Genomic DNA, 22,807 nt, shown 5'->3' with positions numbered 1-22,807 from the left:
CTAAGTACATCTTATGTAAAAATACTTTATGATAACCTAAATTACAGAAATTTAGCGGCTTGATTAACATCTCAGATACAAAGTTCTTGATATTGAAAAGAATCTGATAAACATCTTAAAATAGCTAGATTCAAACAAACTTAAATCTTCAAAATCTTCAAGAAAGTGTCATAGTGTCATAGAGGGCAGAAACAGCCTTTCTGCCCAACTTGTCAATGCCAACCAAGATGCCCATCTAAACTAAAAGCTGTCTGAATTTCATGATTTGACTTCTTTGGATACTGCGTTCAATTAGACCAACAAATTGTTTCAATTGAAAATCAGAAGAAAAATCTGCAGGTGCTGGACATCTGAAATAAAAACTGAAAATAATGCAACTACTCAGTGTCAGACCACATCTGTGGGGAGAGAAACAGATAAAGATTTGAGTTGAATAATTGTTTTGGTTCTCGTCATGTGTTTTGGGTTGTTTCATTTGGATGTAGTCAATAATTTTCTGTTATTTGCTGTCAGAAATTAATGCATGTCTAAACTTTTTTTTTTAACTAATTATTTGACGCATCAATATTCTGTTGGGCATCAATAAGATTGATAGTAAATCTGTATGATTATGCACATTATTGACACAATAAATATTCTATTGGCTAAGTAATTAAATAATGACGACACCTGGACATGAACATACAAGATATCCACTTTATTAATGGACTCTTTAAAACAGCAAAGTTTATGGCTGTTTAAGTAAAGTTTAAGCAGCAGAGAGTATTCCATATAACTTACTGAATGTTTGTATTCAGCACATTACAATTGTAAGGCAAGGCAAGTTCAAGGCAAGTTTATTATATAGCACATTTCAGCAACAAGGCAATTCAAAGTGCTTTACATAAAACATTAAAGAGCAGTTAAAAGCAATTAAAAACAGTCAGTAAAGAAAATAGAAAATAAAAACAAGCTAAAATAGAATAAGACAGGTATAAAATACAAAATTAAAAGTTACAGTGCAGTGTAAGAAATGAATAATTATTTGATTTAATAAAAGGCAGCGTCAAACAGAATAGTCTTCAGCCTCGATTTAAAAAAACAGAGTTGCAGCGGACCTGCAGTTTTCTGGGAGTTTGTTCCATATATGTGGTGCATAAAAACTAAACGCTGCTTCTCCATGTTTAGGTCCGACTCTGGGGACAGAAAGCAGACCTGTCCCAGACGACCTGAGAGGTCTGGATGGTTCATAGTGTAGCAGAAGATCAGAAATGTATTTTGGCCCTAAACCATTCAGTGCTTTCGAAACCAACAGTAGTATTTTGAAATCAATTCTTTGACAGACTGGAAGCCAGTGTAAAGACCTCAGAACTGGAGTGATGTGATCCACTTTCTTGGTCTTAGTGAGGACTCGAGCAGCAGCGTTCTGAATCAGCTGCAGCTGTCTAATCCATTTTTTAGGGAGACCTGTAAAGACAGCATTACAGTAGTCAAGTCTACTGAAGATAAATGCATTGACATGTTTTTCCAAATCCTGCTGAGCCATAAGTCCTTCAACCCTTGATATATTCTTAAGGTGATAATTGGCTGACTTTGTAATTGTCTTAATGTGGCTGTTGAAATTCAGGTCCGAGTCCATGACTACACCAAGATTTCTGGCTTTGTCCATGGTTTTTAACATTGCCGATTGAAGAAGCTGAGTGCTGACTTTTAATCGTTCCTCTTTGTCTTTGTTTAATTGAAGAAAGTTTTGGCACATCCAATCATTGATTTGTTCGATACACATACTCAGTGTTTGTATTGGACCATAGCCCCCTGGTGATATGGTATGGTGATATGGTTATGTACATTTGTGTGTCGTCTGCATAATTATGGTAACTTATTTTGTTGTTTTCCATAATCTGATCCAGTGGAAGCATGTAGATGTTAAACAGAAGAGGCCCCAGAATGGAGCCCTGGGGAACTCCGCATGTCATATTTGATGTGTTATTACCTATAGACACAAAGTAGTCCCTGTTCTTTAAGTAGGATTCAAACCAGTTTAGTACTGTGCCAGAGAGTCCAACCCAGTTTTCCAATCGGTCTAGTAATAGGGTGGGGTCGACCGTGTCAAATGGAGCACTGAGATCCAGTAATACTAAGACTGACATTTTGCCACTGTATGTATTTAAGTGGATGTCATTGAAGACCTGAACAAGAGCAGTCTCAGAGTTGTGGTGTGGTCGAAAACCTGACTTGTAAACTGTATAACCGTAAAATTTAAACTGTGTAAATTGTAAACTGTGTATTTAACTGTAAAAAATAACACTCTTCATTTCTAACATAGGTTGCAGACAGCAAAACTACCTTGCCCAGAGCCAATTATGCTCAGGAGTCATGTGCTTGTTATGGGTTTTATTGGTAAAGATGACATGTGAGTCTCTTGTAGAGTTCAAACTCTTATTTTATTCAAAAAAGATCATATATTTAAGAGCCTTGCTGCAGCATTCATTGGATAAACTGTCATTGTGATGATTTTTTGTATGTCAGGAGTACTAAGAATAAAGCATGTGTTACTGGATAAAGCATAACTGATACAGGTCAAACAAAATCCCAGCCGGAGCACTAAAGATTTATGCTCAAGAACTAGCTGTGCCTCTGACCAAGCTGTTTCAGTGCAATTATACACTGGCATCTACTTGACAATGTGGAAAATCCTTCATTTTATGCCTGTTGCTTTTGTCCTTCCTTGTGTTAGAGGTAGATACTGCATTCATCGGACGTGCAGTGTATTTAATCACGCTCCGTGTTTGTGCTTGGTAGAAACGCATCTGTCCTCTGATCTACCTTTGTAGTAATGGTGCTTGTGGCTTGGCCCTTTGAGTTTCTGATTGATGGTGACCCTCAATGTGTTGATGATAGATTTGTCATCGGTAGTGCCATTGAATATCAGAGGCAGGTAGTTCTCTCTCGTTGAATATTGTCACCTGGCACATTTATGACGTGAATTTTGTGTGCTCCTTGTCAGCCATTGCCTGAATATTGTCACAGTTTTCCTGTGAGAGACATTGCTTCAATTGCTGAGGAATTGTCAATAAAATCGAACATTGTGCAATCATCACTAAGCTGCCATGAGGAACCTCTTGAGATATGTACAGGCTGAGATTACTGTGTGCCAATAAGCACAACAGTCTTCCTTTGTTTGAGGTATCACTCCACTCACTTGAAAGTTTGGGCATTATTAGCTTTATGGTACACTTAGTCAAATATTGCCTTGTTGTCAAGGACAGGCACTCTGGCCTGCTTCTGGAAGACACCTAGCTTCTGGAATTCAGCTCTTTTGTCCATGTTGGATCAAGGCTGTGATGAGGTCTGGAGCTGAATGGTCAAGGGAAACCCAAACCAGGCATCAGTGAATGGATTATTGGTGAGTTAGTGCCGCTGGATGGCACTATTGATGACAATCTCCATTAGGTCATCAGTGATGAGGGGAGAATGATTGGGTAGTAATTAGCCAGAATAAATAGTCCTATATTCTGTGAAGGCAATCCACAATTATAATCGAACAGTTTGTCATGAGGCACACCTAGTTATGGAGTGCACATCTTCAATACTAACACTGGGATGTTGTCTGGTCCCTTTGCCTTTGCTGTATCCAGTGATCTCACCTATTATTTGATCATTCATTTATTACTTTTACTGCATATGAGGAAAATTATTAGGTATAGGAAGGAACTGCACATGCTGGTTTAAATCGAATATAGAAACAAAATGCTGGAGTAACTCAGCAGGACAGGTAGCATCTCTGGAGAGAAGGAATGGGTGACGTTTCAGGTTGAGACTTCAGTCTGAAGAAGGGTCTCGACCCGAAACATCACCCATTCCTTCTCTCCAGAAATGCTGCCTGTCCCGCTGAGTTACTCTAGCATTTTGTATCTATCTTTGAGGAAAATTATTGCTTTATTCTTTCAATAGACAATAGGTGCAGGAGTAGGCCATTCAGCCCTTCGAGCCAGCACCGCCATTCAATGCGATCATGGCTGATCACTCTCAATCAGTACCCCGTTCGTGCCTTCTCCCCATACCCCCTCATTCCGCTTAAGAGCTCTATCCAGCTCTCTCTTGAAAGCATCCAACGAACTGGCCTCCACTGCCTTCTGAGGCAGAGAATTCCACACCTTCACCACTCTCTGACTGAAAAAGTTCTTCCTCATCTCCGTTCTAAATGGCCTACCCCTTATTCTTAAACTGTGGCCCCTTGTTCTGGACTCCCCCAACATTGGGAACATGTTTCCTGCCTCTAATGTGTCCAATCCCCTAATTATCTTATACGTTTCAATAAGATCCCCCCTCATCCTTCTAAATTCCAGTGTATACAAGCCTAATTGCTCCAGCCTTTCAACATACGACAGTCCCGCCATTCCGGGAATCAACCTAGTGAACCTACGCTGCACGCCCTCAATAGCAAGAATATCCTTCCTCAAATTTGGAGACCAAAACTGCACACAGTACTCCAGGTGCGGTCTCACCAGGGCCCGGTACAACTGTAGAAGGACCTCTTTGCTCCTATACTCAACTCCTCTTGTTACGAAGGCCAACATTCCATTGGCTTTCTTCACTGCCTGCTGTACCTGCATGCTTCCTTTCAGTGACTGATGCACTAGGACACCCAGATCTCGTTGAACATCCCCTCTTCCTAACTTGACACCATTCAGATAATAATCTGCCTTTCTATTCTTACTTCCAAAGTGAATAACCTCACACTTATCTACATTAAACTGCATCTGCCATGTATCCGCCCACTCACACAACCTGTCCAAGTCACCCTGCAGCCTTATTGCATCTTCCTCACAATTCACACTACCCCCCAGCTTAGTATCATCTGCAAATTTGCTAATGGTACTTTTAATCCCTTCATCTAAGTCATTAATCTTTCATTAAAAAATGTTAGAAACTATGATATTTTGAAAAATGCTGGTCTAGATGAGTACTTGTATTTAGTTAAATCAGGGTAACAAGGCTGCCAATGTACGTGGGTTCATTGGAATCAGCCGTGTTTAAAAAATTCAAAATTCCTGCATCTTAAGAATAAATTGCTACGGTTCTGAATTTTCACAGCTCCATTTCTGTTGTAAACATCTGTTGTATCTATTTCAATATAAAGAAATTAACAAACTGCACTTATTTATCGTAGAAACAAGAAACTGCAGATGCTGGTTTACAAAAAACTTGTAATTTATCTTTATCAAAAAGTCGTACTTATTTATCATCTTTTATTCTCTAGGCCGGCGCCACTGTTGAAGAATGCTCATTTGTCTGAATCCAAGGCCAGGGAGCTTTATTTTCTTCTAATTCAATATATGCGAAGAATGTACAAGGACGCCAAGCTAGTTCATGCTGATCTCAGTGAATTTAATCTGTTGTGAGTTATTTTTCTAATATTTTCGGTCTGAATCTTATCTGTATTTAGGATTTACAATGAATCTATTCATCATACCTTTTGTTGTTTGTATGAAGTTTTGAAGTTGTCTGGTATGATGGCCTTCATTGGTCAAATCATTGATGATGCAGCTCTATAAGAGTTTGATGAGGCTGCATTTGGAATACTGTGTGCAGTTCTTGTCGGCCCATTACTAGAAGGCATTGAAGAGGGTGCAGAAGAGGTTTATCAGAATGCTAGGTAGACACAAAATGCTGAAGTAACTCAGGCAGCATCTCTGGAGAGAAGGAATGGGTGACGTTTCAGGTCGAGATCCTTCTTTAGACTGATCAGATTTATCAGAATGCTGCCTGGATTAGGTAGTATTAGCCACAAGGAGAGGTTGGGCAAACTTGGATTATTTTCTCTAGGACCCTGGAGGATGAGAAGAAATCAATGAATTAACTCTCTTAAACTCAAGCCCTGCTAAACCTGTCATCGTATGACAAACCCATAATCCCTGGAACCAATCGTAAACCCTGAAATATGGTTTTCCTTGGGTAGAGAGATCAAACCTGAACTGTACCTCAGGTGTTGTGTCACCAGGATTTGTGTAATTGAAATCACTTGTCTCTACTTTTCTATTCAAATCCTCTTGCAATAAATCGAAGAAACCCTTTGAACTCAACTCAAGTCAACTCAAAAATGAGCCATTTGTTCTGACTATTTTCTGCCAATTCATACCAGTGTATTATCCTCAATACTATGCCTTCTAATTTTGTTTAATAATATCTAGACTGGTATCTTCCTAAAAACTCTTGAAAGCCTAAATTCACATTGACTGGTTCATGTTTATCTATTCTGCTAAATACAAGCTCAAAATTTTACAAAGGGTTTGTCAAATATGCTCTTTCATAGCCTATGTCAACTCTGCCCAATTCTGTTATTTTCTTATTGCCCCTTTACCAGTTCCTTAATGATAGATTGTCGTACTTTCCTTAGTTGTATCCATCTTTACCTAATTTTTTACTGCGTACCCTTTTCTTTTTTCAACCTGGCTTTCCTTTTCCTGTGTCATTGCTGTTTGCCATACATACTGTATCCAACAATGTTCTAACCATTCTCTGGATGATAAAATTTCTTCAGAAAAGAGAATTTGTTTTGTTACTATCTTAATTATGACTCCTGGTTTTCGAGTTTTCAACTAGTTTAAGAAAAAAATCTATCCTATGTTATTTCTCATATTCCTTCAAGACCTCCAGCAGATATTTCCTCAACCTTTATCTTTAGTGAAATGATTCAGCCTCTTCAGTTTTCCATGAAATTACAGTAATTCATTGCTAATATTATTCTTAAATCTTTTGTTTACTTTCACCAGAATGTCTATAGCTATTTACAATAAGGAAAGTGAATCTGTACATAATTTTTTTAATCTGGTAGGCCATGGATTTCACATTATTAATCAAGCAATTAATAAGTCTAATTATTACTATATTTTATTTGTCTCAAGTGATTATATTAAAGTGCACTATTGCTGAAAGTGGGAAATTCATTTTTGAATTGCGTTCATCCTTTGACTTTCATTTGAAAATATGTTTTTAAAATTTAATTGTATGTATTGCCCAGGCTTTTTTACTTAATGGGATTCATAGTCATTAAGCGATACAGCATGTAAACGAACCCTTTGGCCCAATTCGTCTATGCCAACCAAGTTGCTCAACCTAGCTAGTTCTACCTGCCTGTATCTAGCCCATATCCCTTCAAACCTTTCCTGTCTATTCACGAATGAGCAACTAGATGATTTATGTATATATTGTTTTTGTCATTATGTAGGTACCACAATGGGGGAATTTATATAATTGATGTATCCCAGTCAGTGGAACACGATCATCCATGTGCTTTGGAGTTTCTCCGAAAAGACTGTCTCAATATTAATGGTGGGGCAAAACCACAAATATTTTTGTTCCTGTTCAGATCTTTCCTTTTGATTTGCTGGAGACGATGATTAATTGTTATATAATAACTCTGTTAAATTTAATGTTAAGTATTGAATATGCAGAAAGATGTTACGTTAATCTCCTCTTCATTGAACAGACAGGTTGCCCCCAAAGTTTGAGTCATAGAGTGATACAGTGTGGAAACAGGCCCTACGGCCCAACTTGCCCACACCGGCCGACATGTCCCAGCTACACTAGTCCCACCTGCCTGCACTTAGTCCATATCCCTCAAAACCTGTCCTATCCATGTACCTGTCTAACTGTTTCTTAGACGCTGGGATAGTCCCAGCCTCAACTCCATACACCCACCACCTTTTGTGTGAAAAAGTTACTCCTCAGATTCCTGTTAAATCTTTTCCCCTTCTCCTTGAACTTATTTCCTCTGGTCCTCAATTCCCCTATTCTGGGCAAGAGACTCTGTGCATCTACCCGATCTATTCCTCTCATGGATTTTATACATCTCTATAAGATCACCCCTCATCCTCCTGCGCTCCAAGGATTAGAGACCCAGTTTACTCAACCTCTCCCTATAGCTCACACCCTCTAGTCCTGGCAACATCCTCGTAAGGGCGGCACGGTGGCGCAGCGGTAGAGTTGCTGCCTTACAGCGAATGCAGCGCCTGAGACTCAGGTTCGATCCTGACTACGGGCGCCGTCTGTACGGAGTTTGTACGTTCTCCCCGTGACCTGCGTGGGTTTTCTCCGAGATCTTCGGTTTCCTCCCACACTCCAAAGACGTACAGGTATGTAGGTTAATTGATTGGGTAAAATGTAAAAATTGTCCCTAGTGTGTGTAGGATAGTGTTAATGTGCGGGGATCGCTGGGCGGCGCGAACTCGGTGGGCCAAAGGGCCTGTTTCCGTACTGTATCTCTAAAATCTAAAAAATCTAAAATCTAAAAAAAATCTTCGCTGAACCCTTTCAAGCTTGACAATATCTTTCCTATAACATGGTGCCCAGAACTGAACACAATATTCTCAATGCGGTTTCACCAACGTCTTACACAACTGCAACATGACCTCCCAACATCTATACTCAATATTCTGACTGATGAAGGGCAATGTGCCAAAAGCCTTTTTGACCACCTTATCTACCTGCGACCTGCACTCCGAGCACTGCTTTACAACACTCCCCGAGGCCTACCATTCACTGTGTAGATCCTGCCCTTGTTAGATGTCCCAAAATGTAACACCTCACACTTCTCTGTATTAAATTACATTAACCATTCCTCAGCCCACCTGGCCAATCGATCCAGATCCTGCTGCAATCTTTCACAACTATCTTCACTATATGCAAAACCACTCACTTTTGTATCATCAGCAAACTTGCTAATCTTGGCCTGTATGTTCTCATCCAAATCATTGATGACAAACAGTAATGGGCCCAGCACCGAACCCTGATGCACACCACTAGTCAAAGGCCTCCAGTCCGAGAAGCAACCTTCCACCATCACCCTCTGCTTCCTTCCATGAAGCCAATTTGCTATCCATTCACCTATCTCTCCTTGGATCCCATGCGATCTAATCTTCCAGAGCAGTCTACCATGTGGAACCTCGATACGAAAGTTGATACATAATGCCATGTCCAGGATGCTAAATTATTAATCTAGCTTTTAATACTATCTATAAAATTAAACATATTGACTATGGTACATTTTTAATCTCATATTCAGTGGCTAAATGTGGAAAAGTATGTTTTCTGAGGATTATTTAGGGAATGACATTAGGGTAGAATGGGATTCTTTCAAAATAATCAATTTTAGAATTAGGTGTTATTTAATGAATTAGGTGTTTTTATTTGTTCATAACCAGGATAGTCTCTTAGAATGCATGGCTGCTCATTATTGTTTCATTTTTGGTATTATTAGCTTTTCTAGGCTATAATTAGGCATATTCTTTAATTCATTTCAGTTTTACTTTTGGGCAATTATGAAAAAAGTAACATTTATATATTTCATACGTATTCAGTGAACACTTATCTTCAAATTTTCACTGCTTGGTAATTTTTTATCTAATAGTTTTTAATGCATTATTTCTGTTATGGATGAGTTTCTAAACTTATTGCCAGAGCTGCACAGAATGAACACATGAAATTTCATATGCATTTTCTACGTTTGTAAATTTTTGAAAATTACCTGCTTGACTTTCTAATTGAATAAGGTTTAAAGAACGTTTGCATTATTTCCATTATTTTGATTTAAATCAAAATCTGATGTTATATTTTTTGTGGTAGAATTTTTCCGTAAACACGACGTTGCTGTGATGACTGTTCGAGAACTCTTTGAATTTGTCACAGATCCTTCAATTGCAGAAGATAACCTTGATGCTTACCTAGAAAAGGTAAGACTTTACAGTACATTCCTGAAATAAAATTCTAGTTTTCTTAAACAGCAAGATGCAGAAAGATATATTGATTTTTAATTATGTTTAGGTTTAATCAGTGGTGGCCTTGCAATAAACAGAGTGTACATGTCCTCCCCTGCATATGAACAGTTGACTTATGAACATCCCAAATATATGAGTGTTTGGAAGACTGGTGGAATTGATTTGCTGGCTCCTGCAAGGCTGCAGGCAGGCATCGTCTGCCAGTGGGAGCGGGGCTTTTTCGCATGCCTTTTCTTTCTCTCCACCTGAGCTGCAACAATTGGGTGCTGGGTTGGACCAAGCAGACCAAGGGAGCTCTGAACAGACTCACCGTGTCAGTAAGGCCGCTTAATGGCTGCTCTTCCCATACCTACTCACTCTTCCATCATGGCTGTTTCTGTGAGCTTCTATCTTGCAATATTTTTGTTTATTTCTGACTTATGGACGTCTCAGGAACGTAACCCTGTCATAATCTGGGAACTTCATATATATCCCACCTCTCTGATATTGTATGTTTAATTTGTATATTAGCTCCAATCAGCAAGTAGTAATTTGACGTGATTTTTCATTCAGTGCTTGGAATAAATTATTACATTACCTGACCAAGATGGCTTCTTCATATGCTACAAAAATGCTGCACATTTTGATTTTTTTCTCATATTACATTCCTATATTGAGAATATAAATTGCAAGCATAAGTTTGTCGTACTGTAATTACACCTGCACATTTCAACTCGCAGTATTAGCCCGAACTGCAAGAAAATTATTGTACTCTTGGCAACACTACTTTCTGAATCTCTGCATTTTTCTGTTTGATTATCTATATGTATATATATATATTACTAAAACTCTCATCTTGTTTGTTTGTCACTTTGTTAGTTTGATTGTACGTACCCGAAATACATCCAAAACGGTACACGATAGCGCAACAATTTTAGGCCCACCCTCCTCATCATTCGCTTGCGGTCTCGATTGATCAAGTTTTGTTACATTTTAAAAGCAATTAACTTAATAAACTTTAATAAATGCGCACCCGCGCCCCCCCCCCCCCCCCGGAGGACCGGCGCCCGTCCCGGCGTGCCCCGCGCTTGACCTTCCTCCCCTTGGTGCAGCGCGGCGGCAGAGGATCAAAGAAGATGGCCGTCGCCGTCCAACTGCCGCTGCAGGAGAGGTTTCCAGTCAATGGGTCCCCGACTCACTCTGGCCGCTCGGGGCCAGGGTGAATGCCTCCCTCTCCCCTTTCCCCTCCCCCCTCGCACGCCCACGACCGTAGGAGACACTCCCAGCCGGCAAAGGGTCCACGGATCGTCAGTTGGGGGAGGGTTGCCGGGCCTGCAGGAGAGTCTTCCTCCCAACGGGGGTTCCCACGCCCGCAGGAGAGGTTTGCACGGAGGGTTACCGGACCCGCAGGAGAGTTTTGGACCCAACGGGTCCACGCCCGGCTAGTAACATTATAAAAACGTGTGATAAATATAAAACAATGTGTGTCTCTTAGAATTGTGGCTTAATTTATGTCTATTCTGTTCCAATAATCCCCAGTACACTGCACCCGAAGGCTACACTAGATCATGAGTCCTCACAATACATTTATTTGTCCATTAATGTTTTGTCTTTTAATATTTTAACTTAAATTTAAACCTTAATTTTCAAACAAGCTTGCAATTGGATGTTTTTCACTGAACAACACAGGTGAAGGCGCATCTCTATTTTAAATAACGTGCAAGCATTCTTCTAAGTGGTCTGATAATGGATATTTCCACCTTTTTCATTGTCATATATGTCAGAGAAAGATATAAAATCCAGTTTTTTTTTGCATGGATGGCCAAAATACCCACTATATCTTAAAGAAATGAGGATTTTTTAAAAATGTTTTTTGGTATGAAAAGAATGAGAATGGTTGTGAAACTATATCTAGAATTATATTTTTTAAATGTGCTAAAAAGCATAGTTCCAATTGCAGCAAAAGAGTTTCTTTAAATACAGATTGGCTGACTGCTGATCAGAGCACCTGCATTCAGCCTGCAAGGACAACCAGTTATCTCTCTCTTTAATTTTCCACACCACTCTCATTTTGATCTATATGTCAATGGCCTTCTGTGCCGCTTGAATGAAATGCAATGTAAACTCAAGGAACAGAACATCATCTTACATTCAGATTTTGTGGCCTCCGAATTCAACAACTTCAGATATCTTTTTTTGTTGTGTCTGAATTGACCAGTTCTGGTGTAAAATATATTCATCTGCAATATTACATCAGTTTTTCCTCACTCTGTCTGATTTGCATGGCATTTACATTTGGTTTTGTCTTTTAGCAACAGCTCAGTCGAGCATTTCACAACTTTTACACCTCCTTTGTTTTCTCTTTCTCTAACTGCTCTCATTAATATATCAAACAGATGGCTCTGTAAACAGTGGAATCACCTTGGCAACACACACTTCGCTCTTTCAGAGATATTCCATTTGTTTTATCCATTCTTCCGTGTCCATCTGAGCTAAAAACTAACTTGTTTTCTCACTTTCCAGTTCTGATGAAAGATATTTGATCTAAAACCTGTGACTGTTGTTTTTCAACAGAACCTGTCTGACCTGCTTTATATCAAGGAATTTGTTTTTATTTCTTGTACTTATAATGTCGAGTTATTAAGATATGAACCCTTCGTCCATTATTTTACACGTCTTCGCTGTTTACTTACTACCAATTGAAATGGATTTTCCTGACCGATTCTATCAAAACTCCTCATCTTTTTGAATAGCCCCATTATGGGTTAACTTTGCCCACCAGTATTTTACTAATATCTTCATAAATATTCGAAATTTGTTTATCCCTAGGGTCATTCAAATAAATTTCCTCTGGCTCTTAAAAATTCTCAAGGGTCTTTTATATCATGCCATGCCCAGAATTGAAATCATTGGTTTAATTATATATTGATAACCAAAGTGTTTAACCTATGATTTATTAAAGACTTTCAGGATAGTATCTTTGTATTACATGCCTCGTGTTATAAAGCCATTATTTATTTATCAACTTGGGTTCTACGTGAATCCCAAGGTCTTTATATTTGCACTATCCTAATATTATCCTAATACTATCCTTTCCGGTCAATGCATTTTTGAGCCTTGTGGCTTTTGGATTATTTATTATTACTTGTGACTCTTTCCAAAGAAGTACGATTGATTAAAAGTTTTCATCTTTTTGATAATTGGTGTGAAATCTCCTCGGTTGCGAATAACTTTACTGAACAAGAGTATTGCAAAATATTTGTTTATCATCATAAACAAATATGCAATGAAGGAAATTGCTTGTTTGTTGTGTGTCTAACATAACTGATGCTTTACTTATGTTATTAGGCAATGGAATTAGCTGCAAATAGAACAGAGGAGCAACGATCCAACCAAGACAAAGTCAATGAAGAGGTGTGTATCTTGTCGGGGAAATTGATTGTATTTTCATCTTCCTAAGCTCTCCAGATGTATTTCAGTTGCAGTTTTGCCTTGAGCATATTATCTACTTTCTTCTGTAAATTTATGTTATACATATTAGTGCACTGTTCAGTGTTACTGATTATATATAAAAGTTGGATGTATTTTAGCTTGTATTAATCAAAATTGTCATGGAGCTTTACTGCTCTAAGATGCTATAATGCTGAACAGATATATAAGATGTTCTATACTGGGTGAGGGAACGTTTGAATGTAAGGGTTGCATTGATGTAACATCTCACTTTAAATATGGTGCCTCTAATTGTACATCATGGTTCAGTATTTACTTTAGGTACTAGACTGGGCCTTGATCCAGACTTGGGAGTGAGTGTGTTCGACTAAAAGTTTAAAGTTAAAAGAAGTTAAAAGTTAAAGTAGAAAAATGTGTTGTGTATAAATCAATTAAGTGTGAGTGCATTTTATAAAAGATATATATATGATATGATATTGCTATATCAGATTTTTATTTATTAAATGTTCTTTCTAACAACTATAAACTTAGTGGATTGGAAGTGATACAAATATCAATTTTGACAGTATGAATTTTGACAATTATTGACAATGCAATACCCTGGATATTCCTCTCCATTTGAAAAAATGATTGTTGGTTTTATTTGTTTTTCTCTCTGTAGGTGTTCAAAAGGGCCTACATTCCCAGGACGCTAAATGAAGTGAAAGATTATGAACGAGATGTTGATATCATGACAAAGTTTAAGGAAGAGAATATTTTAGATAGACAGCATGACAATGTAAGTGGTAGTCTTTGTGATCTGCTTTAGAAAAAAAAAATCTATTGTATGAAGATAATGTTGTTTTACTGCTTATTGAAAGTATAATCTCCAGCAAGACATTTGCCTCATTTTATAGAATTTCTGAAAATCTGTCCAATAATTTTTAATGATTTCTGCAAGTACCTTCCCCAAAGCAGCAATTCTTTCAGTTAAAATTTATAATTCAGCTGCTGACACTTTGCTTAGCTGTGAATACCAATACACTAAACTTTATTTTGATATTAAAAATAACAAAGCAATTAGAAGTCACCACCGTGAAAGGATATACACCCCTCCCAACCTTTCCGGATTTCGCGGAAAGTTTCCGTTTTCTTATTTCATTTCTGCCATTCCGATTTCGCCTCACATTTTTCCACAAAACAGTCGGTAATTGCAATTTGTCAATTCGGTCACTAGGGGTTCCGCGAGAAATCCCCCGCGCCCTGGAAGTCTCCCCGAAAATGTGGCACCTAGGCTGGGCAAGGCAGCCAATCTCGACCTCATCGGGACTTCCATGGCCAATTTGTCAATTTGGCCGCCAGGGGTTCCGCGAGAAATCCCCCGCTCTGGAAGTCTCCCCGAAAATGTGGCACCTAGGCTGGGCAAAGCCGCCAATCTCAACCTCATCGGGACTTCCATGGCCGATCGATGGGTTGAATTTGCAACCTGCAGCCGGGGCTCTGGAACTCCTGCCCAGCTGGAGTCAGCACATTTATCCCCATAGCCGACTTCCTTGGCCAGCTGGATAAACCAGCAAAGCTCTGGAACCAAGAGTGCCAGAAAATCAGTGGTGGAACTGTAATGAGTAAATATTCAATTTAAGTGCAAGATTATATAACTATATTAATTAATTAAGATGGGGTTAAAATATAAAACACAGCAGAAAAGCCAATTGCCACTTTTTTGGGCTGATTATAAATTAATGTGCGAATTTACTTCAACAAGTACTTCCATATGCTTAGTCGAGTTGCATATATCAACTCTTTCTTCATAACTTAGTCATACATTTTATGACCATTGTGATTTTGACCAAGAGAATTGGGATGTGTAAAGAAAAAGCAAATAGAAAAATCAAAACAAAACAATTTTTTCTTTGTGTTGCAAAAGGTATCTGTTCAATAACCTTTCTATAAATAGCGGAATATACTCATGATAGGCCTGACATTGTACATATAGTCCAAGAACAACAACTGTTGGAAATAATAGTCGTTTTTCACACATGAATGTAGCGCATTTGGCGTGCATACTTTTTTTTGCTGAAAAGTTGCATTATTAGCCATATTATGAATTTTGATGTAAAATTATGAATTTTGGACATCAAAATTATGAATTTGTAAAATCAAATGTGGCAGGTCTGGATATATCCAACAGACTCTTCTGCATTTCTAGAAAGAGTCAATAGATTCATGTTCCTGGGCGTGCATATCACCGATGATCTCTTTAGCACAATGATGCAATAAAGCAACGCCTCTACTTTCTTAGAAGATTGAGGAGATCCGATATGCCACTGAATACTCTGTTGAACCTCTACAGCTGTGCAGTAGTAGAGATCATACTCATTGCATCACGGCCTCGTTCGGTAACTTGAATGCCCAAGAAAGGAGGCTGCAGAGTGCTTGACTTTGCTTGATCCATCATGGATATTCCCCCTCCCTCCACCATCAGAGGGATCCATTGGAAGTGCTGCCTCAAAGAGACAGTCAATATAATTAATGACCCACACCACCCTGATCTCGTTTTCATTTCATTACTACCATCAGGAAGAAGGTACAGCAGTCTTAGAACTCTGACCTCCAGATTCAAAATGGCTTCTTTCCAGCCACCATTAAGCTGTCGAACCACAACACTAATAACAAACCTACCTCTGCAACGATATACTGTAGACTTTGTTTTTGGTTACACTACATATTTTGATTTTTCACAATTCTGTAAATAGTCGGTCTGGTTAACTAGTATTACTGACTGATTTTTTATTTATTTATGATCATTGTATATCTGTGTGCTATTGAGCTAATAGGCCTGTATCATATCATATCATATCATATATATACAGCCGGAAATAGGCCTTTTCGGCCCTCCAAGTCCGTGCCGCCCAGCGATCCCCGTACATTAACACTATCCTACACCCACTAGGGACAATTTTTACATTTACCCAGCCAATTAACCTACATACCTGTAAAGCTGCAGCAAGTAAGAATTGCTTTATTCTGTTTTTGGTACGTACGACAATTCACTCCAAAAGGCAGAAAACCATGAGTTGCTGTCACGAACTTCAGCTGTTTCACTATGGTGATAGTTGCAGATTTCACCAACAGATCTGGCTTTATAATCACTTCAATGGTACAAACTTATCCACAAGTTTAATGCTAAAGGCAAATGCAAATGTTAGGTTTAGTTTATGCAAATATGAATGATTAACAGTATAATGAGCAATAATTAAATTGAGCAACTTTCAGACCCTGACCAATTAACTGCAAAAAAATGTTAACATTCCTTCAAAGGAAAATTAACATTGTAGTATAAACAAAGCATTTGGTTTTACTGATTGTCCTCCTTTACAATTCTCCTTCAATCCTATCAGCATAACCCAGTCTTTATTTCATTTCTGGTATAATTTAAATATAATTCATCAGTGGTGCCAGTTTTAATACATTCACTTCATGGGTTAACAAATAAATAATTTAGAAAATTAATTTGGCTCCCTTTTCTAATCAGCGTTAACTATCCAAGCTTGATGGAACTAACATGTACCTTGCCTAGAACCCCCTTCATTTCTGTTCCCAAACTGTGTGAGCCACCTGTCTCATGAACATCAGTGCAAAGCTCACGGTCTACTGAGCAGCATTGATGTTTTGCTCTACTGTTTGTTTCAGGGACATCGACAGCCTCTAGTGGATTCCTCGGAGCGCTGGAGAGGTACATCTCTGCCTCCAAAATATCCAACAAATTCATTGTTAAGAGAGATGAAGTAATCGCAATGTCCTCTTTTGGGGCAATATCCCTGCCTCAAGGCTCTGTGGTTAGCAGGCTACATCATCTGCATGCCTGACATCAGATTTCCAAAACAAGCACTTGACTCTGAAATCAGTCACATAAAATGTTTTCCCATGAGCACAAAGGAAGGATTTAAGTTTATTCTCCAAGCTTTTCTGTATAAAAATTAACATCCTTCTGACCAATACGAATTCCTCACTCCCAAAGATTCAAAATGGAGAAGCAGCAATTGGGAAAACGATGAGAAGCTATTGTCTCTACAAAATGAGCCCAGAGGCTACATGGAATGAACTAAAAGAGCACCCAATCCAACTACCCTCCCACCTGCCCCACCTATTCCTCCTAGAAGGGGCATAGGGCTCATTTGTCACCGTGGTGCCCACAGAAATGGAATAGAAGCAAGTCGTCCTTGACCCCTGAGGGGAAAAAAAAAAGAGCCAAATGCACCCATTATAAATCATTTAATGCATTTTGGATATCGAGTGGATCTAGTCTTTGAGATACTTAACAATAAATGTTTATAACATTCAGCAGCAAAAATATGTTTCTACCTTTTCTAAATATGCCATTAAATAGCATTTTTTTGCATGTTATAAAATAACATATTTCAACCAGTCTGATTTGTGGCTTTGCTTAGATTCTGTACCAAACGGTGACAGGAATGAAGAAGGACTTGACGGGTGTACAACGGGTAAGATTTGTGGTTCTGTTTTGGAAAATGAGTTCAAATGTGAAGAGTTCCCTTTGTACAATATTCCTTTCTTGAGGACCCGGAATCTGGTGTAAACTTAAAAACAAAATCAAAAAGTTGAAAACAAAGAGAAATAAAATGAACTTTTTAAGAAGATAAGTTGTGGGCCTACTTTTGAGCAAGGCCATTATATAAATCAAGGCAAATTGAGCAATTCAACAAGAGTCAAGATACTTGAGAATATATGAAATAGATGGTTTGAGATTAAACAGAAAGTGATGGAAGGTAGACACAAAATGCTGGAGTAACTCAGCGGGACAGGCATTCCTTCTCTACGGAGATGCTGCCTGTCCCGCTGTGTTACTCCAGCATTTTGAGTCTATCTTCGGTTTAAACCAGCATCTGCAGTTCCTTCCTACACAAGTGATGAAATATGATGTGTTTTGCAGTGGTTTAAATCTATTTTTGTTTCCGTATTTGAATGATGCTTTAACACTTGATAATGAATCTCTCGGTGATTGTTGATCTACTTTTAAATTTATTTAATGCATTTTGTATGGCAGGTTATTGTTCATTCATTTAATTAATTGTAATTATTTGTATCAGGTACCTGCTCTTCTTGAGAATTCAGAAGAAAGTGATGAAAAATCTAATTCTGAACAAGATGACTCTGATTCAGAGCTTGATTCTGAAGAAGGAGAAAAGACCCATCCTAAAAAACATGTTCAGGAAGATGAAACTAACAGAAAGGTTAGTTCACAAAGGTCAAATTGCTTTACTTGATGAGTGCCAACTTATTTTTTCTAGCAATTAATAATGCAATTCTTTATGATCATTTAAAAAGTTAAGCACTTTATAGTGCCTCTGTGTAAAATGAATTGCTACAATTTAATAATTAGAAAACTTGAACATATATTCAGTTTTATAATACTCTGTGACTGAGGAGTGAAGATTAAATGCAGCTTTCAAACGTTTTCAAAGACAGTATATGGGCCATCCTTAGTCACGTATGTGACCAAAAATGTGAAAAATTGGGGAATACATCTCTTCTAATTTTGAAAGCATTACAGGTATATTGTTTTGTACTGTAAGTCAAATATTACTGGTCACATGTGTGACCTCACATGGTCCCACGTGTGATGAGTCATATTTGACCTCTGACCCGAAACAAACATTGTCAGCATAACATATACAAATTTCACTTGATAAACTTCGACATATATAAGTCATATATACAGTACAAAACAATATACCTGTAATGCTTTCAGAATTAGAAGAGATGTATTCCACAATTTCTCGCATTTCTGGTCACACACGTGACTAAGAATGGCCCATATATAGTTCAGGGAGAAATGCCAAATGGGAGAAAGTGGTGGAGGATTTTCACAGGAAACACAAGTTACCAGAATATAATGGATTGTGCCAAAACATTCCCTCTATCTATCCAAGGACAAAAACTGGTGATGTTGCATCAGGATCAGGCTGGAGGGTAGTGTTTGTGTGTGTTGTTAGGGATGGGTAATTGATACATGAGATTTCATCACTGACTGATGGACGTGATTACTTCTCTTTGTCTGCATTCAAAGTTTCTTAAAGAGTCTTCAATCACCTCTGAAGAATGGGACCAAAAACGTCACCCATTCCTTCTATCCAGAGATGATGCTGCCTGTTCCGTTGAGTTACTCCAGCATTTTGTGTCTATCTTTGGTGTAACCAGCATCTGCAGTTCCTACCCACACGTCACTTGTGTTTAGTTTGATAGAGAGGAAAATGTATTTGGAGTTATGATGTGCAGTGGTTTTTGGCAGTGAACTTAAATTCTCGCATAAATTGCTTCCAAAGATGTAATTGGTAATTGCATTATTTGCACTGCGGACTGAATTAATGTAATTAATTGGAAAGCTATATAAAATGAAAAAATAATATTGTCATTGATGCTTATTAGGTTTCTGAACAATGCTCTTTGTTTATCCTTAGGATAAAAAACGATTGGTTAAAGAAGCCCAGCGAGAAAAACGAAAAAGCAAAGTGCCGAAACATGTCAAGAAAAGAAAAGAAAAGGTTGCTAAAATGAAGCAAGGGAGGGCTTAGATGTTTGAACGACTTTGTTTTGGGTCAGCTGGTGTTTGTTCATTGACACCCATTACAAGATTATGAAATGATGAATTCCCCAACGGATGATGAATTCATCGGTCCAAGAAGATTGTAAAGTTTAAAATAATAAATAATTTTGAATGAAAGGGCCTGTTCCTGTGCTGTACAGTTCTACATTTAAAGGTTTACACCGATTGAAGAAGGAAAGGAAACTTCTCCCAAGCATTGTGCCCAATAACAATCCTTCATTCAGCATCACAAAAATGTCAAATCACTGATTACAATTGTGGGGTCTTGCTGTGCACAAATTGGCTGTTGTTCTTCTGACACAAAAACAATGAGTGTATTTGCACTCGTACAGTGCAGTGTAAAGCAACCACGGTCCTGAGATTACCCGGGCAAAGTTTAAAGGAGCTGTGTGGGGCAAGATTTGTTTTACATGGAGGGTAATGAGTTCCTGGAACGCGTTGCCATGGGTGGTGGTTGAGGCAGGTATGAAAGTGACATTTAAGAAACTTTAGGATTGGCAAAGGATATGCAGGAATTGGAAGGATATGGATTACGTGCAGGCAGATAACAGTTGGTCTTGGCATCATGTTCAGCACAAGCATTGTGTGCTGAAGGACCTATTCTTGTGCTGTACTGTTCTATGAATTACTATAGAAATACAAAGTATTTTATTAAGGTATTACGGCTTTGACCTCTACATCCTTTTCCTCCCCAGAACTTTCATCAGCGAGAGGTGATCTCACTGAAAATTTCAGAATTCTTACAGGGCTTCATAGATCAGCAATTGGGATAGATAAAAACAGCAAATACTGATGGATGCATCGAAGTACATAAAATTATGTGGTGCATAGATAGGGTAGACAGAATCTTTGTACCCAGAGTGGAAATATCAGACTAGAAAGCATAGCTTTAAATGAAAGTGGCAGTTAAAAGGAGGTGTGAGGGGTGACTTTTTTTTACACACAGTGGTGGGTGGTACATACTGCCAAGGGTGGTGGTAGAGGTCGATACAAAAATGCTATGTAGGAGGCTTTAGTATAAGCATAGGGATATGGATCAAATAGAGGCAGAGAAAATCAGCGTGGCATTATGTTCATCACAGATTGTGGCTGTATGACAAGTTCATCAAGTTCTAGGCTGCAGGATTAGTTCCTCCACTGCACTGCATTAAAAATTATTTTAAAAGTGGAATGTAGGAAACTAAGATTATGAACATTATTGCAGGATTCAAGGTTGGTTCAAATGACACAGTATAGTAATCAATTCATCAGTATTTAATGGAGTCTCGTCAAAATAAATAAAATTTCTAAAGTGGCACATATTGACAAATATGTCCAGAGAACTATAGGACGGGGTATTGTAATTGTCTTTGAAGTTGTATTATTGGACGGAGTTATATAGATATAGAGTGTGGAAAAAGGCTCTTCAGCCCAACTCACCTATGGTGACAAACATGCCTAATCTACACTAGTCCCACCTGCCTGGATTTGGCCTATATCCCTCTAAGCCTATCCTATCCATGTACCTGTTTAAATGTTTCTGGCAGCTCGTTCTATATACCCTTTGTGTAAAAAAAAAGTTGCCCCTCAGGTTCCCTACTCGCCTTAAGACTATGTCCCCTGGTTTCTGATACCCCTACTCAGGGTAAATGCAGAGTCTTTTACCCAATCTATTCCTCTCATGATCTTGTACACCCAGGTAAGATCACCCCTCATCCTCCTGCACCCCAAGGAATAAAGTCCTACCCTGCTCAGCCTCTTCCTGTGGCTCAGGCCCTCGAATCCTGGCAACATCCTTGTAATTCTTTTCTGCACCCTTTCCAGCTTATGAACAGTTCTTTGCATATATTATCCTGAGAATGGTTCTGAAAGTAAGACTTTCCACCTCACCGGCATCACCTATCTTGATGAGCATTTTAAAACATTGGCAACTTATTAAATATTGTATTCGCATATTTCTTTCCCATTGTGCAAGAAATGTGGAATCATTTGCCATTATTGAGTGTGGGCTTTCAACAAAACCTTGCTTGCTTTCATTCTCTTCAGCAAGATTTCCTGCCACTGCAATTATACTAGGCTTTTCAACATGTTTTAGTAAATTGTATGCATTCATAGAAATGTGGCATATTTAAATTCTAACGTAAGATCATGACAGGAGCAGAATTAGGCCATTCAGCCCATCAGGTCTGCTCCACCATTTTTTCCATAGCTGATCTTTTGTTTCTACTCAACCCCATTCTCCTGATTTCTCCCTGTAACCTTATTAATCAACCTATCTATGTCCACTTTAAAAATACCCAATGACTTGGCCTCCACAGCCATCTGTGGCAATGAATTCCACAGATTCACTATCCTCTGGCTAAAGAAATTCTTCCTCATATCCATTCTAAAGGTACGTCCTTTTATCCTGAGGCTGTGGCCACTGGTCCTAACTCTTCCATGCAGTTGAGAATTCAAACGGGTTCATAGAAACATAGAAAATAGGTGCAGGAGTAATGCATTCAGAGAATTGGCCTCCACTGCCTTCTGAGGCAGAGAATTCCACAGATTTACAACTCTCTGACTGAAAATGTTTTTCCTCATCTCCGTTCTAAATGGCCTACCCCTTATTCTTAAATTGTGGCCCCTAGTTCTGGACTCCCCCAACATTGGGAACATGTTTCCTGCCTCTAATGTGTCCAACCCCTTAATAATCTTGTATGTTTCAATAAGATCCCCTCTCATCCTTCCAAATTCCAGTGTATACAAGCCTAGTCTCTCCAGTCTTTCAACATACAACAGTCCCGCCATTCATAGAAAACATAGAAAATAGGTGCAGGAGTCGGCCCTTCGAGCCTGCACCGCCATTCAATATGATCATGGCTGATCATCCAGCTCAGTAACCTGTACCTGCCTTCTTTCCATACCCCCTGATCCCTTTAGCAAAAAGGGCCACATCTAACTCCCTCTTAAATATAGCCAATGAACTGGCCTCAACTACCTTCTGTGGCAGAGAATTCCACAGACTCACCACTCTGTGTGAAGAAATGTTTTC

The 22,807-nt window shown here is 38.6% G+C and overlaps 1 protein-coding gene across 1 annotated transcript in view; it reads left to right on the top strand.

The window, feature by feature from the left end:
• riok1 (RIO kinase 1 (yeast)) overlaps positions 1-19,911 on the top strand; it is a 31,524-nt gene extending 11,613 nt beyond the window's left edge. The window contains exons 9-17 of the mRNA XM_078397731.1: positions 2,306-2,392; positions 5,243-5,380; positions 7,211-7,314; positions 9,607-9,713; positions 13,086-13,151; positions 13,849-13,965; positions 17,618-17,671; positions 18,278-18,421; positions 19,649-19,911. Coding sequence (XP_078253857.1) covers positions 2,306-2,392; positions 5,243-5,380; positions 7,211-7,314; positions 9,607-9,713; positions 13,086-13,151; positions 13,849-13,965; positions 17,618-17,671; positions 18,278-18,421; positions 19,649-19,762 — 931 coding nt within the window. The 3' untranslated portion in view covers positions 19,763-19,911. The remainder of the gene's footprint in view (positions 1-2,305; positions 2,393-5,242; positions 5,381-7,210; positions 7,315-9,606; positions 9,714-13,085; positions 13,152-13,848; positions 13,966-17,617; positions 17,672-18,277; positions 18,422-19,648) is intronic.
• The last annotated feature ends 2,896 nt before the right edge of the window (positions 19,912-22,807 follow it).

Source organism: Rhinoraja longicauda, chromosome 4, assembly GCF_053455715.1.
Source record: "Rhinoraja longicauda isolate Sanriku21f chromosome 4, sRhiLon1.1, whole genome shotgun sequence".
NCBI lineage: Eukaryota > Metazoa > Chordata > Chondrichthyes > Rajiformes > Arhynchobatidae > Rhinoraja > Rhinoraja longicauda.
This window is presented reverse-complemented; position numbering and strand designations above follow the sequence as displayed.